The 17061-nt window shown below is 40.6% G+C and overlaps 1 protein-coding gene across 1 annotated transcript in view; it reads left to right on the top strand.

Annotated features, from left to right (window-relative positions):
- The first annotated feature begins 2349 nt into the window (after nt 1–2349).
- LOC111973976 (nuclear receptor ROR-beta-like) overlaps nt 2350–17061 on the top strand; it is a 48230-nt gene continuing 33518 nt past the window's right edge. The window contains exon 1 of the mRNA XM_070446869.1: nt 2350–2636. Coding sequence (XP_070302970.1) covers nt 2630–2636 — 7 coding nt within the window. The 5' untranslated portion in view covers nt 2350–2629. The remainder of the gene's footprint in view (nt 2637–17061) is intronic.

Below are 17061 nucleotides of genomic sequence, written 5' to 3'. Positions count from 1 at the left end.
TCTTTCCTTCTCAAGGAACAATATAGTGTCACATCATTTCAGTTCCATGTCATCAATAGGTTTTCTCTCAGTTGATAAGGCATCAGTATGAGAGGTAATCCTGCTTAATGGATCCTTAGAGCTCAGATGGCTCCTGCTTACTATGCTGTATGCCATTAAGATCACTGAAGCACACAAAGAGCACATGAGGACAGGTTGTATTGCCTGAACAAAAAGGAAAAGCTTTTTGTATTTTGACACAGCCCACTCCTTCCTTTCTTCCCTTCTCCCTCTCTCCCTCTCTCTCTCTGGATGTCTGTCTCTCTTCAGGACCATCTATTTGACCAGTCTAGCCTTTTGTCACACTTGCTTTGGTCATTACATCACAATTACGGAGCTGTTGGTACAAGAGAAATGAGAGATGAAAATATAATGGATGAAAAAAAGCAAGGGATGAAATGTAGGTCAGTGGAGATGTGCTCGGGGCTGTTTCTCTCTCTCCCCCTCTTTCTGTCTCTCTCTCTTTCCTTGCCTTTCCAGGTCCAACACTCTGACGCCACAACTAGAGGGGCTATGGGACAGGGGGGCTATAGACTGCAAACCAACATATACTCTTGTATGTAAAGGTGCTTACATCCATCATTATGTCCATCATAAGGCTAATAATCTCCATGAAATACAATTGGGATACAACTGTAGCTGGGCTACTCAGAATGAAAAAACAAGATATGTTGCTAAAATCTCAGTAAGGCAGCAATGATCCCATAAGTGACGAGGTAGAGTCACTGCAATGCATGCTTATGACATAACGGTTCAGATTGCGATAGAGTGAATCTGTAGGTACACTGAGGTACAGCGAAGTCAGACATAATAGGAAGTAATGTAATGCGGGGTCAGTCAGGGGTCAGAGCTGGTCAGGCTGGGGTAAGAATGGCATAATAACGTCTCTAAATCAAATCAAATTTTATTGGTCACATACACGTGTTTAGTAGATGTTATTGCGGGTGTAGTGAAATGCTTGTGTTTCTAGCTCTGACAGTGCAGTAATATCTAACAATTTCCCAACATATACCCAATACACACAAATCTAAGTAAGGAATGGAATTAAGAATATATACAGTAGATATTTGGACGAGCAATGTCAGAGCCGCATAGACTAAGATACAGTAGAAGAGAATACAGTATATACATATGAGATGAGTAATGCAAGATATGTAAACATTATTAAAGTGACTAGTGTTCCATTTATTAAAGTGGTCAGTGATTACAAGTGTATATATAAAGGCAGCATGCCTCTATGTGCTAGTGATGGCACAATGGGACAACTCCATGATCATCACCACACATGACCTTTAATCACTCTGCACTACTGCCAGTTAGGGATTGAGCCCTGGTTATTTTGGCTAGTATGATTTGAATGACATTCAGTTATCCACAATGTATGTTTCTTATTTTCATCATCCTGTTTCTTATTCTGTTTTGTACATATAGTTTGTCAGTTTCTCCTGCTCTGTAAATAAACACACTCATCCTGGGCATATGCACTGGGAACCACTGTATGTGCTTTGCAGAAGAAACAGTAGACATGTAGCCTAATGTCATCCTCTCAGTGACACTTAAATAAGCATTTGAACAGCAAAATGTTACTGATTACCAATTGAATAGCCTATTTAAATATATATTTTTCCATGGTTCTGTTCTACTATTTAATTCACAGCCATTACAGTGTTTAACATCCAAGAAATATTTTAAATATTTACCAGAGAGTGTTGAACTGTGTATCAATAAACTATTTAGATACAACCATTTATCAAATCCCCATTCTGAAAGATTTCGAGATTTGCTCATCTAACTGGTGTGGCCTAGGCTATTATACCTGATTGTAAGATATGTATAGGCCTATAAATTCAAAAAGCATTTCTGTAAACTATTGCTTTGACTACAAACTGTCTGTGAACTTAGAGACGTGTGATTTCCCCCGCATTCCATAGTTAACTCTAAAGAAAACGTATTCATGTAGACAGACTTAACCCAAACGCTCCATCTTTTGACTACAATTCAGTAGGTTCTACATATGGCCGTTAGATAGTTAGGTTATGTGTTATTGTAGGCAAACTAACTGTTTGTAAACACAATTTATTTGGGAGGATGATATATCTTATCCTCACTGTTATGTATGTGCGTTACAGATGACAGTGCCCCCACGCGCAGACGGATACTGTCTCGTATGGGCTACTACAATCACACTCATTGGGGACGTTCGAGAGTGGGAGGAGCAGAAAGTGCTAGTCCAATCCCTGCTCCTGTAAGCCTCTAGCGCTCTCCCCTCCGCCGGGGGGAAACAGTGAAAACCTCGGGTTGATGTGCAGACGCAGATGTCATGTGAAAACTCGCATGCTCGCTGCGCGCACGACTCAAACCGTCCGACTACGGCTCCAGACTCCACCGCCCGCGCTCTGCCCAGTGCGTCACCAAGCTCGAGCCCGTTCTGGACTGGAATGCTTTTGCACATAAAAAACACTCCTTGAATGAACGTGGACGACGCCGAATATTAACATTGTTTTTTTGCCCGAGGATATTGCTTTTTTAAGTCTTTATGTTTGTTTCTTCATGACTGCTGCATTCGGAAGCGAATCGCACCACAACCACTATGCGAGGTAAGGAGAATCCAACTGCTTTTGACAGCTCATTTAAATAGCTGGCCATGGAGCGCGCGTGGCGCCCGGCCGCTATATCCCTCACATCCACTCACTCACATCACACTGGTATTCCACACATCCATTCGGGACTGTAGTTATGTTGTGTGTGGGCTGTGTAAACTTACTCGGGACGTTTTTTCAGCCTAACTTGCTCATACAGCCTCAGTCAGACTATTGGCCCAAGTGTGAGGATAACATGGCCATTTATTGTCATTATTGTAGCCTGTTCGGATCTTCGTGTGTGTGTGTGTGGTCCATCAAACACCTTGCATTAATTAAGTGAGTTACAGTGTTTGAGTTAACTCCACACTCCACTAGTTTGGAGGAACTTCTACTCACTACAAACAAATGGGCGCGCGTGAAGACCTCTCTTGCCATTGCCATTAACTATTGCCAGTGATGATTTAAAGAAACAACTATTTTCTCAGAGAGCAGCAGGTATAGGCTGTGTGTACCAGACCTCCATGGTGCTAGGGCCAAGCGCGGAGGTTCTGTGTTCCAACGTGTTATGCGCTCTACTAACCCATTTCCGTCAGTCAAGCGCCGCACCGCGCCGAAAGCATCGAAATGCAGTGCCCCCCAGGTCCAACACATACACACACGCGCACACATACACCAGAGAGAGTGAGCGATAAAGAACTGACCCCCGTCTTCCAGACGGAAGTTCACTCCACAGCTCTCCCTCTTTCTCCCGGTCCCAATCATGTGCATTAGATCAAAGGCTAATCCTGAATAGTAGGCCTGTTTTACATCTCCTACAAATTATGCCAGAATGGCAAAACAGTGGCAATGCAGTTCTGCCCAATAATTGAACAAATTAACGTATCTATGATTACTAATTGTGGGCAAATTACATAGGTAGTGTTATTAAGATGATCACTATAGCCTATAACTTATTAATTGTAAAATAAATACAATCACTAAAAATATAACCCATGAAGAAACTAAGCCTACAGGAATTATTATCATTACATAAAAGTAGCCTATAATCAGTTTTTTTAATGAAAGACAGGTGATAGCCTCACTGGGAGGTAGGCTATTGCCTCTGTTGTTCAGGCAACATACTAATTCTACGTTGTATACCTATAATCGCAAATTATAATAAAACATCATTATGTTAATAATGAAGTGAGGTTGAACTAAACTGTAGACTTCTGAATTATAGGCAATTTAACGGTAATCATTGATTATCAACGGGTAGCTTAATTTGAGTTTGTCATCATTAAATAGATAACATGGGATGGTGCATACAGAAATTGCTGTTGTAATAATAGCATTCAAATTATTATTATAATTATTATTATTATTACATTATTCCCCTGTTCATTTTTGCCAATTGTTGAAGTTCTAGATATTCTAGTCAATATTTAGCCTATTTAACATAATTAATTTAGGCCACAACACTTTTGTGATATTAACAGTATTTTTCTCTTTTTTTTCGTGACTATTATGGTGTCCCTTGCTAGCTAATGGTATTTGGCTTTGAAAGTCAAGCGCTTCCTTGCATTAACCTTTTACTTTATAGCCGTGGTGGGTAAAAGAGGCTCTCTCTCCCTCCCAGTCTTCCTCTCTCTCTCTGCACGCCCCAAAGGGTTTTGTCGGATATGATTAAATCAGTGTGCGCGGGCGGCCCCTCTCCCAACCTTTGCGGCCTGTGGAGTCTATGCTGCTCACAGAGAAATGCACTCCCATCCACGAGGTTATAAAAAAATAGAGGGCCCCACAATATGTCTTGTTTAATTATCATTTAGCAATTGCCAAAATTCCTATCCCGACTGACTGACGGACGATGATGTAGCATATGCTAGACTAATAATCACAACCAAACAAGGGAGAAAGAAAACGTTGTTTGGTGAAACATAGAGAAGTTGGTTATCAAAAAAATCTCATTGTCGCGGCTCTTATAGGCCTACTGTTAGGCTAAATATACGTTATTCAAGGTCAAGCATGTTGGAAACCCTCTGAAACAATTAGCATATACAGGGGTGTCAAACTCATTCCACATGAACCAAGTGTGTGCGGGTTTTTGTTTTTTTCTTTCAATTAAGACCTAGACAACCAGGTTAGGGGAGTTCCGTACTAATTAGTGACCTTAATGCATCAATCAAGTGCAAGGGTGAAGCGAAAACCCGCAGACACTCGGCCCTCTGTGGAATGAGTTTGACACATCTGGCCTAAAGCCCAACCTGAACTGCCCTAAAACATTTTAAAAAAATAAGAACGCGCTCAAGTCAAATGTTTTTTATGTGCTCTTGTTAATAGCTGTTATTTTTATTTCCCTGATTTGATTCCATGAACTCATTCTTAGATTTTAATGTTTGGGGTCCGAGCATTTAGTTTCCCAAGTGAACCTTCTCCTGATTTCTTTTTTACTGCCAATTAAATAACTTCAAGCCCGTTTTGATCTTGTTGACCAGGCTATCACTAATAATTGGTTTATACAAGTTCTCTAATCACTGAAATTTGTTTTTCAATCATTCTAATAATCAAACAGCCTACTTCTTTAATTAACAAACATTGTCCATTCAAATTAAATAATGTTTGGTTTATTTTCTGCATCTTTTTTGCATCTCTTTACCTTACCTCAAATCAATTCACATTCTAGAATCATATTGGTGCAGATGGATTCGTTTTTTCAGTTTGATTCGGCCTGTGTTTGGTCAGGGGGCTTCAGGAACCACGTGCACCTTTGCATTGCACCTGCACTTTACTGTACACTCCCACCTCCACACACACAAACACAGTGAACCCCCCAAAACATACCTTCATTATAATAAACACAATGATGCCTCCATGCAAGTGCACATGATCACATAACATACATTCTCACAGATATGGGAATACATGCATAGGCCTAATAAACATGGCCAAACACACTTAAATTAATAATATATATATGTGTATATATGTGTTTAGGCTACATGCACAAATGCATACCAACACACACACACACACACACACACACACACACACACACACACACACACACACACACACACACACACACACACACACACACACACACACACACACACACACACACACACACACACACACACAATGACAATCTACTGCAATGCAATCCAATTTTGTACACCTCATACGATTTATTCCTATGTGTTTGTTTGTGTGTGTGTGTGTTCAGTGAGATAGACTGAGTCTTGTGCTTTGTATTGCTGATCAGATTATGCTGCTGAAGCCAGTATTACCCAGGCTAACCCTCCCATAGATGGTATAGGTCACTGAGTTTAGTCCAGGGCAGAAGGAGGATGGATCATGGGTCAGAGGTGGGCTATTTGCAGCGAGATCACACCAGATAGACTTCAGTATTCGACATTTGTCCAGGTCCACAGGACGTCAGGAGATGCCTTCAATACCATCCACTAGGGGCAACGTGAGCACGTATTACCAGCTAGTAGGCTCCCAGCTTACTAGGGCATTGTGTTAAACTGTGCGCTTCGGCTCTGAGGATTGCGGGTTCAATCCTAGTGCTTTAAAATATATATATATATTAACCTTTATTTAACTCAGTGCTAGGCACTTGTTAAATTTTTTTCCTGTTTTAACCTTATCCAAAACCTTAACCCTGACAACCAGTCAGAATGAATGCCTAAACTTAACGTCAAGGTTTTTTCTGTTATAACAACCTTAATTAACCCTCACCTACCATTTCACTTCACCTGAGGTGTGGTGGAAATGTGAGAGAGGAAGATTGCGAGAGTGAGAGAGAGAGAGAGAGAAAGAAAGAGGATCGGAGATATTAAATCTAAAGGAATGATGCCACTTCTTCTATGATGTTTATTATCAACATAACACAAAGCCGTGCAGTATAACTATAGTGGTGATTCTGTAGGTATCACTTCGAACGCTAAGATAAACATTGTTGTCCTCCAGTGTGCACCCTATTTCTGTTTTGTGTTGGGGAAAAATACTCTCTGAAGGTATTGAAGTGAAGGTCATTACATTCATTTAATCTGGTCATCCTATGCACAGAAATCTCAGTCTAGTAATTAGGGATGCATGATATATCAGTGAGCATATCGAAATCAGACAATATTAGCTAAAAATGCCAAAATCAGCATCAGCCCAATGTCTAGTTTAACGCCAATGTGCAAAACCGATGTCAAAGCTGACATGCATACCTAATATAATGTAAGTAGATGATGTAATGACGCCACGAAGAATACAGAGCTACACAGAACAAAAACAGAAAAATACTAAGCGCACACTTCCAACAACTAAACAAGTTCAAGTCGAGCAGTCATTTGAAAGAGTAAGAACATTTCAGCGAGACAACTCAAAGGTGAAATCCATTATTGCCAAGATAATGGAATTCATTGCCCTTGACAATCAACCATCCTCTGTCGTGGATAATGTTGGCTTTCACCGACTGGTCGAGCCCCGGTACACACTATTTTTCAGATGTTGCCCCAATGGAGTTATACAGTATTGTTGAAATGTACATATATGAGCTACTTGCTTTGGGCGTCACTGCTATTAGCTTCACAACGGACATTTGGACCAGCGATGTCAGCCCCATGAGTATGCTGAGTCTGACAGCACAGTGGGTCGACGAGGATTTTGTACTGAGGAAAGCCGTATTGCATGCTCAAGAATGTGCTGATTCTCATACCGCTGCTGCCATTTCAATGGCATTTGAGAACATGTTTGAAACTTGGAAATATGAACACACTCCTAGCGCCGTTAGAACAACTGACCTTAGAAATAAGCTCATCAACTGCGTCTGCAGCAGACGTGATACCCTGTCATGGCATTGAAACACCTGCTCAACAAAACTGCAGACAGACCGTGGGGATAAAACTTACAAAAGTACTCGAGGCTGTGAACAAGTGATTCGGTGGCATTCTCTCAGAGCCTCTACTGTGTCGCCGCCATGCTCGATGCTAGGTACAAGGACCGTTACTTCGATGCAGACAAGAAACAGGGTTTACGTGAAATGTTACATACACAGCTGGACAAGATGGAAACGGACACATTGACAGTGTGCACCGAGGAGGAGAGGCCACGGACAGACAGAGCTGAAACTTCACTGCTTGACGTGTATGATAAAATCCTGGTTGAGAATGAAACGACTGAACAAATGAACAACGAAACAGCACAGCAAGTAAGTGAAAGAAATGGGTCTTGATTATGTTTTACTGGTAATGGGGACATGCCTAAATGCCAACAAAATAACTTTTAGGTCAGTGTGTGTGTGTGTGTGTAACCTTTATTTAACTAGGCAAATCAGTTAAGAACAAATTCTTATTTACAATGACGGCCTACCCCAGCCATACCCGGACAGCGCTGGGCCAATTGTGCGCCGCCCTATGGGACTCCCAATCACCGGCCTAATGTGATAAAGCCTGGATTCGAACGAGGGACTGTAGTGACGCACGCCTCTTGCACTGAGATGCAGTGCCTTAGACCTCTGTGTCCATGTGTGTGTTAACTATTTAACTGTACTAGAATGCTTAAAAAGGCCGCAACATTTTTAAATATCGGTTATCGGTATCATTTTTTTGGCAAGGAAAAACGCAGATAACGGCATCGACCAAAAATGTCATATCAGTGCATCCTTACTAGTAATCCTATAGCTATATTCCCAAACTGCTCATTTCTGCCTGTAGGACTAGTTAACAAAGCCTTTCCATCAACACCTTAGTTCACACCCCGATCCCATTAACAACCATATGGTCTATCCATTAAACACTCATGGACAATATGGACACAGACATACAAGTTATTAAGGTATAAATTACCAAAGTTGCCATAGATTGCTATAGATTCCAGTAATTTGGTATATTACAAGTATCTTTGCAACCCTAGTCCCCCCTTTCACTGTCTTCTTCTCTCTCTCTCTCTCGGCGCATTTGAGCGGATCACTTTTTTCAAGTCGGTGACCAGCATTTCAAAGTGTGTTGCATTATGGGGATAAACATTGTTAGACGTATGTTTACATGTTGACTGCATGAACAACAACCATGTGATCAAAGGTCATTTTTATTTATTTTTATTTTTTATTTATTTAACCTTTATTTAACCAGGTAGGCAAATTGAGAACACGTTCTCATTTACAATTGCGACCTGGCCAAGATAAAGCAAAGCAGTTCGACACATACAACAACACATAGTTACACATGGAGTAAAACAAACATATAGTCAATGATACAGTGAAAAAAAATAAGTCTATATACAATGTGAGCAAGTGAGGTGAGATAAGGGAGGTGAAGGCAAACAAATATATGTATAAATAAATAAAAATATAAAAAGGCCATGGTGGCGAAGTAAATACAACACAGCAAGTAAAATAAAAACTAAAAACACTGGAATGGTTGGTTTGCAGTGGAAGAAAGCGCAAAGTAGAGACAGAAATAATGGGGTGCAAAGGAGCAAAATAAATAAATAAATACAGTAGGTAAAGAGGTAGTGTTTTGGGCTAAATTATAGATGGGCTATGTACAGGTGCAGTAATCTATGAGCTGCTCTGACAGCTGGTGCTTAAAGCTAGTGAGGGAGATAAGTGTTTCCAGTTTCAGAGATTTTGTAGTTCGTTCCAGTCATTGGCAGCAGAGAACTGAAGGAGAGGCGGCCAAAGGAAGAATTGGTTTTGGGGGTGACCAGAGAGATAAACCTGCTGGAGCGCGTGCTACAGGTAGGTGTTGCTATGGTGACCAGCGAGCTGAGATACGGGGGACTTTACCTAGCAGGGTCTTGTAGATGACCTGGAACCAGTGGGTTTGGCGACGAGTATGAAGCGAGGGCCAGCAACGAGAGAGTGTACAGGTCGCAGTGGTGGGTAGTATATGGGGCTTTGGTGACAAAACGGATGGCACTGTGATAGACTGCATCCAATTTATTGAGTAGGGTTTTGGAGGCTATTTTGTAAATGACATCACCGAAGTCGAGGATTGTAGGATGGTCAGTTTTACAAGGGTATGTTTGGCAGCATGAGTGAAGGATGCTTTGTTGCGGGAATAGGAAGCCAATTTCTAGATTTAACTTTGGATTGGGATGTTTTGATGTGAGTCTGGAAGGAGAGTTTACAGTCTAACCAGACACCTAGGTATTTGTAGTTGTCCACATATTCTAAGTCAGAGCCGTCCAGAGTAGTGATGTTGGACAGGCGGGCAGGTGCAGGCAGCGATCGGTTGAAGAGCATGCATTTAGTTTTACTTGTATTTAAGAGCAATTGGAGGCCACGGAAGGAGAGTTGTATGGCATTGAAGCTCGCCTGGAGGGTTGTTAACACAGTGTCAAAAGAAGGGCCAGAAGTCATGAAGGTTCGACTGCGGTCGACTTCAATTTTCTGCAGTTGCTCTTCACCAGCTGCAACTTGTAGTCATTGCATGCATTGTGGGAGGCAATACTTGTCATCCAATCATTAGAGTGTCTTTGTTTGACCCACATGAACGGGACCAAAGACGTGACTAAACAGCAAGCAACTTCGTCGCGTTTCATATGTATACAGTGGATATGTACAAATTAACAGTGGTGGAAAAAGTACTCAATTGTCATACTTGAGTAAAAGTAAAGATAACTTAATAGAAAATGACTCAAGTAAAAGTGAAAGTCACACAGGAAAATACTACTTGAGTAAAAGTATATTTAAGTATCAAAAGTTAATCGAATTGCTAAAACGTACATAAGTATCAAAAGTAAAAGTATAAATAATTTCAAAATCCATATATTAAGCTAACCAGACGGCAAAATTTTATAGTTTTTTTTTTTTTAATTGACGGATAGCCAGGGGCACACTCCAACACTCAGACATAATTTACAAACAAAGCATTTGTGTTTAGTGAGTCCGCTAAATCAGAGGCAGTAGGGATGACCAGGGTTGTTCTCTTGATAAGTGTTTGAATTGGACCATTTTCCTGTCAAAATGTAAAGAGTACTATTGGGTGTCAGGGAAAATGTATGAAGTAAAAAGTACATTATTTTCTTTAGGAATGTAGTGAAGTAAAAGTATAAAATATAAATAGTAAAGTAAAGGTTAGAGACCCTCAAAAAGTACTTAAGTAAAAATATTTTAAAGTACTACTTAAGTACTTTACACCCATGCAAATTAATGTGATATTTGAGGCTTTCTCTCCCCAATTGATAATACAATGTACACACATATATTTACAGTTTGTGAGTGTGTGATATGGGGGTTGGAGACATGTTACAAAGAAAAACGTTTATAAACAATGGCAACACTGCCATGTTAGTAAAGAACAAGAAAGCCTGCGCACACTGTTAAAGCTCCCAATTCACTGCTTTATTGACAACGTTTTGATCCTAAATGGATTTTGGTCAGGTCAAACAAACACTGCCATGTTGCACTAAGCCTTGCTGTTGGAAAACCACATCAGTGTCTGACTTTCAGCTGTAGCAGATGCACCTCCTCCGACTTCACTCCTCGACTTTCGTCTGCAGTTGGTTGCTTCAGCTTTTCCACTCAAACAAGCCCACAGTCTCTCTCCTCCTTCTCCTCACCCCTCTCTACTCCCTTTCTCTCTTTCACATCGCTTTAACTATCGCTTTTTTCGCTCTCTGTTTCACACTCATGCCAAGCGCACGCATGCACACACACACACACACACACCGTGCTTTGCTCTGGCCTGTAAAACACAAATAGCCACAATGCCATGCATGAGGTCCCAATGCCAATAGAATTTGAGGCATCCTGCATCTGCATTGATCAGTCAATCCTAGCGTGATCAGGGGATCGATGCCTCCTGAAGCTCTACGGAAGCAATCCCCAACATAATCTATGTTGTAGTGCAGTTTAATAATTTACATAATCTATGTTGTAGTGCAGTTTAATAATTTACATAATCTATGCTGTAGTGCAGTTTAATTAATTACATAATCTATGTTGTAGCGCAGTTTAATAATTTACATAATCATACTGTAGTGCTGTTAATAATTTGCAATAATCTATGTTGTTAGTGCAGTTTTAAATAATTTGCATAATCTATGTTGTAGTGCAGTTTATAATTTACATAATCTATGTTGTAGCGCAGTTTAATAATTTACATAATCTGTTGTAGTGCAGTTTAATAATTTACATAATCTATGTGTAGTGCAGTTTAAATCAATTTACATAATCTATGCTGTAGTGCAGTTTAATAATTTACATATCTATGGTTGTAGTGCAGTTTAATAATTTACATAATCTATGTTGTAGTGCAGTTTAATAATTTACATAATCTATGTTGTAGTGCAGTTTAATAATTTACATAATCTGTTGTAGTGCAGTTTAACAATTTACATAATCTATGCTGTAGTGCAGTTTAATAATTTACAAAATCTATACTGTAGTGCATAGTTTAATAATTTACATAATCTATACTGTGATGACTAGTTTAGTCATTTACATAATCTATACTGTAGTGCATCATGTAATAATTTAAAGAATATATACTGTTGTGCATAGTTGAATCATTTATAATATCTATACTGTAATGCATAGTCTAATCATTTACATAATCTATACTGTAGTGCGCAGTTTAATCATTTACATTATCTATACTGTAACACATAGTCTAATCATTTACATAATCTATACTGTAATGCATAGTCTAATCATTTACATAATCTATACTGTAATGCATAGTCTAACCATTTACATAATCTATACTGTAACCCATAGTCTAATCATTTACATAATCTATACTGTAATGCATAGTTTAATCATTGACATAATCTACACACCATCTCATCATTTCATCAACATTTCCCAAAGCATGATCAGCATTCTTTATACACTGAACAACAATATAAACGCAACATGTAAAGTGTTGGTCCCATGTTTCATGAGCTGAAAATAAATATCCCAGAAATGTTCCAGACGCACAAAAAGCTAATTTCTCTCAAATGTTGTGCACACATGTGTTAACATCCTTGTTAGTTAGCATTTCTCCTTTGCCAAGATAATCCATCCATCTGCCTGGTGTGGCATGTCAAGAAGCTGATTCAATAGCATGATCATTACACAGGTGTACATTGTGCTGGGGACAATAAAAGGCCACTCTAAACACAATGCCACAGATGTCTCAAGTTTTGAGGGAGCATAAAATTGGCATGCTGACTGCAGGAATGTAAACCAGAGCCGTTGCCAGAATTGTATGTTCATTTCTCTACCATAAGCCGCCTCCAACGTCATTAACAGTACATCCAACTGGCCTCACAACCGCAGACCACGTGTATAGCATCGTGTGGGCGAGCGGTTTGCTGTGAATAGAGTGCCCCATGGTGGCAGTGGGGTTATGGTATGGGCAGGCATAAACTACGAACAACGAACACAGTTGCATTTTATCGCTGGAAATTTGAATGCAAAGAAATACCAAGACGAGATCCTGAGGCCCATTTTTTTTTAAAGTTCTCTGTGACCAACAGATGCATATCATGTGAAATCCATAGATTAGGGCCTCATTTATTTATTTCAATTGACTGATTTTGTCATATGAACTGTAACTCTTTGAAATTGTTGCATGTTGCGTTTATATTTTTGTTCAGTGTATTATTGTCTTAGTTAGGAACATCAAACTTACTTTCATTGAGTATCATTCATTGTGGTGAAGAAGCATCCCTACAAACCTTTATTGGTGGTGGTGAAATGTTTGTCAACGTACCTGAAGAATGACCAGACTAAAAGAGAGGAAAATGTTTTCATTGTGTGTGTGTGTGTTGCTGACTAATGGCCCAGTGTTATGTAACTGGGGGAAAGATTACTCAAAGCCCGGGCCAGGAGAGCTAATCCTCCACACTGAGGCGTTGCACCACAACACACACACATCCACATATGACTATGTATAGTCTCTATCTATCTCTAACTGTGTTCCTCTATCCTCTCTCTAACCCTGTATCACTGTCTCTCCTCACTCGACCTGTCTGCTCTTCTTTCACTCCTACTTTCAACTCAAATGAGGAGAGGTGGTGTGTGTGTGTGCATGTTTGATTTATCAGTGTATTTTAGATACTGTAGCCTGTAGAACGTGTCTGTGTCAGTGTGGTTCCCAGTGGAATCCAAGTGTGTTTGCTTAGGGACTGCTCTGTGTTGATTTTATTTCGTCAGCTTTTGAGGGGAGTCTAGGCAATACCCCGCTGAGAGCAATGGAATATGTTCAGTCAGTGTGATGTGTGTGTGTGACTAGCATTACATTGCAGCACAGTACATTTCTTCTACTTTATCTCAGCTGTGAGGGATAAGAGATCCCTAGCACCCCAGTGCTGCCTGACTCTGAGTCAAATAAACAAGCTTTCTCTCTTTAGAAAGTCCTAGTTAAACACACTGGCAGTATCTCTTAATAGATGCAGTGTATCCGGGCAGGATTCTTTATCTAGTCTAATACACTGGCTGGTAGTGATGGTAGCAGACGCACTCTGGTAGTGCGGTGTAGTGTGATGTGGTGCAATATGGGATTGAACTTTGACCTCATCAGCTCACTTTTGTTCAGTAGCACCTGGCTATATCCCAAGTGTACGCTTTAGAGATTGTGGGTGGCGGTCACCATGATGTCAATCACAGAGAACAAGTAACGGGCAAAGGAGAAAGAGAGAGGGCAGAGGGAGAAAGAGGAGAGAGGAAGATGCAGAGAGAGAGAGAGAGAGAGAGATGGGGGACAGAGAGAAAGAGTTATGTAATGGTGAAATTCTAATCTTGTGAGCGGGTTGATTTGGGTTTCTGTATGTGTACAATTCACCAGATGGGTGTGTTTGTGTGCGTGTGTGTGTGTGCGCATGTACGTTACCAATTGAACAATGACAGCTACTAAACTTGTAACCTTGTGCATATTTCTTGGACGGTGTGTAGGCAGCCAGAACCCTTTGTGGTACTTTCTGCCACTTAGCTTCTATTGTAACCTCCACCACCAGAGCTCCATTACTGCACTCACAGCTGCTTACCCCAAATTAGTGTTGTTTGCTGTTACATTCCACACTTTACTATGTACTAGGAGGAAAATAGGTGTCATTTCTGTCATTATATAGTGCATTTATATGCTTGCTACAGGAGGTGACCATAGCTTCCATGGAAGTAACACATTTGTAATTACCTAAAGCTATTTCCTTAAGACTAATTATGCATTTAGCATGTATTCCACAACACAATTAGATGCTTTAAAAAGGCATTGCCCACCATCGTATCCCATAGAAGGTTGTTTGTCGTGGCATACCTATAGCACTTACTGTGTTGACTATAAGGAGGAGCTTCAGGTAGGGGTTAGCGTCAGTGTGGCATGTTTTGTGAGTGGCAAAGATTAGCCTGTATTAGCGCCAGTGCCTAATCTCACTGAGGAGAGTCTCCAGGGCTTTATCAGTTCTATTTCTCTCTTGTTTGCTGCACTTACACATCTTGAAACACAGTACCAGACCTGCTGGGTTCAAATACTATTTCTGTGCTTGATTGAGATTGCTTGTTGCAATGGAACAAATAAAATCCCCGCCAATCTAGTGCTCCAGATGGGCTAAAGCAAAAGCCCAAAGTATTTGAAAGATTTCAAATAGTATTTGAACCCAGGTCTGATCTAGCCTCAGTATTCCATGTATAGTGTTCATATATTTTTAGGAATCATAATAGCCTTTTTGTTTTAGACAGTGTCTTCATATTAAAGTTTGATGAAATACTCGTATTGTATGTACTGTATGTGAGAGAGAGAGACAGTGCATGTGAAGAGAGCTTTTTGATTGTCTTTGAGAAAGATGCCCCTGGGGCCACTTTGGGGAAAACCTTGTTAGACAGTTAAATTGTGGCCTAAGGCGAGCTATTAGCGTCCATCCCTGAGAGAGAGAGAGACTCTCTCACACACACACACACACACACACACACACACACACACACACACACACACACACACACACACACACACACACAGTCTCTCTCTCCAAGGCAATTGTTGTAGTTTGGTTCCTTTGGATCCATGTGATTAGCTAGTGTCCTCCAAGATGAGCAGGAATATGCATGTTTCTAAAATAAGTTCTAAGCTATTAGTCCCCTATACCGTTCCCTTCGTACACATGCATGCACACACACACACACACACATGTACACAAGCACACACACATCATCTACAATTAGGACCAAGACCAAAACCATAGGAAGAACAGAGTGGGTTTGTTTAAGGGAGGGTTAGGGAGCAGTGCTCCAGGCATTTACTTACAAATACATGATTTGTATCATTATCATCAGTAGCTCTGCAACACAGTGTGTAGCCTACCCCTGCTCTCAGGAGGGGTAGACCAGATGCTGTGGTCACACATCACCCTTGGACTTGTTTCTATCTGTCTCTAAGGAAAGTTCAGAGGTCAAGCCTGAGGGGGGGATCACAGAGGAGGGTGTTGGGAAGGACCTGAGGGGACAGAAGGGTGGGAGGGACGAGATGGGGGAGGGTGTTTGGGGAGGGAAAGGGGCATTGGGTTCGAGTCTACCCTGTGGAGTATTTCCCAAGCCTCCCTTGCATACCTCCCCATTTCAGGGCCACTTACCATGAACCCCACAGTGTTGTGTGGGCTTCACTTATAGCAGTGGTTCACAAAATGTTTCACTCGGGGCCCCCCTTCTAGCATTGGGGAACATCCCCCACCCCCACCCCTCCCCTGCGCGTGCGCCATTTCTATGGGCACAAGCACTGTTCATGACACAAACTGTTCATTTTGCCATGTCGAATGTGTATTCGTGATATTTGAATGACAAAAAAATTACAAAATTATCTATGGCCTAAAAAAAACTATACAGAATATAAAAACATTAGCTGACATGGGCTAGTTAATCTGGACATTTCTGACAAGTTATAAATAGCTCTCTAAGTTATGCAATGACTAACATGACAAAGGAAAACTGATGATGCACTACCCAATTTCGAAAATGCACCTTCCATTATTACAACTTTCAAGAGCAAGTTTAAAGCCGGACTGAGTTCCTTTAAAAAAAATATATATATAATAATTTTAAAATACAGTACCAGTCAAAAGTTTGGACACACCTACTCACTCCAGGGTTTTTATTTATTTTTACTATTTTCTACATTGTTGAATAATAGTGAAGACAGCAAAACTATGAAGTAACACATATGGAATCATGTAGTAACCAAAAAGTGTTAAACAAATCAAAATATATTTTAGATTCTTCAAAGTAGCCACCCTTTGCCTTGACGACATCTTTGCACACTCTTGGCATTCTCTCAACCAGCTTCACCTGGAATGCTTTTCCAACAGTCTTGAAGGACTTCCCACATATGCTGAGCACTTGTTGGCTGTTTTCCTTCAATCCGCGGCCCAATTCAACCCAAATGAATGGGTTGAGGTCGGGTGATTGTGGAGGCCAGGTCATCTGATGCAGCACTCCATCACTCTCCTTCTTGGTCAAATAGCCTTTACACAGCCTGGAGGTGTGTTG

Source organism: Salvelinus sp. IW2-2015, linkage group LG15 (genome assembly GCF_002910315.2).
Source record: "Salvelinus sp. IW2-2015 linkage group LG15, ASM291031v2, whole genome shotgun sequence".
NCBI lineage: Eukaryota > Metazoa > Chordata > Actinopteri > Salmoniformes > Salmonidae > Salvelinus > Salvelinus sp. IW2-2015.
This window is presented reverse-complemented; position numbering and strand designations above follow the sequence as displayed.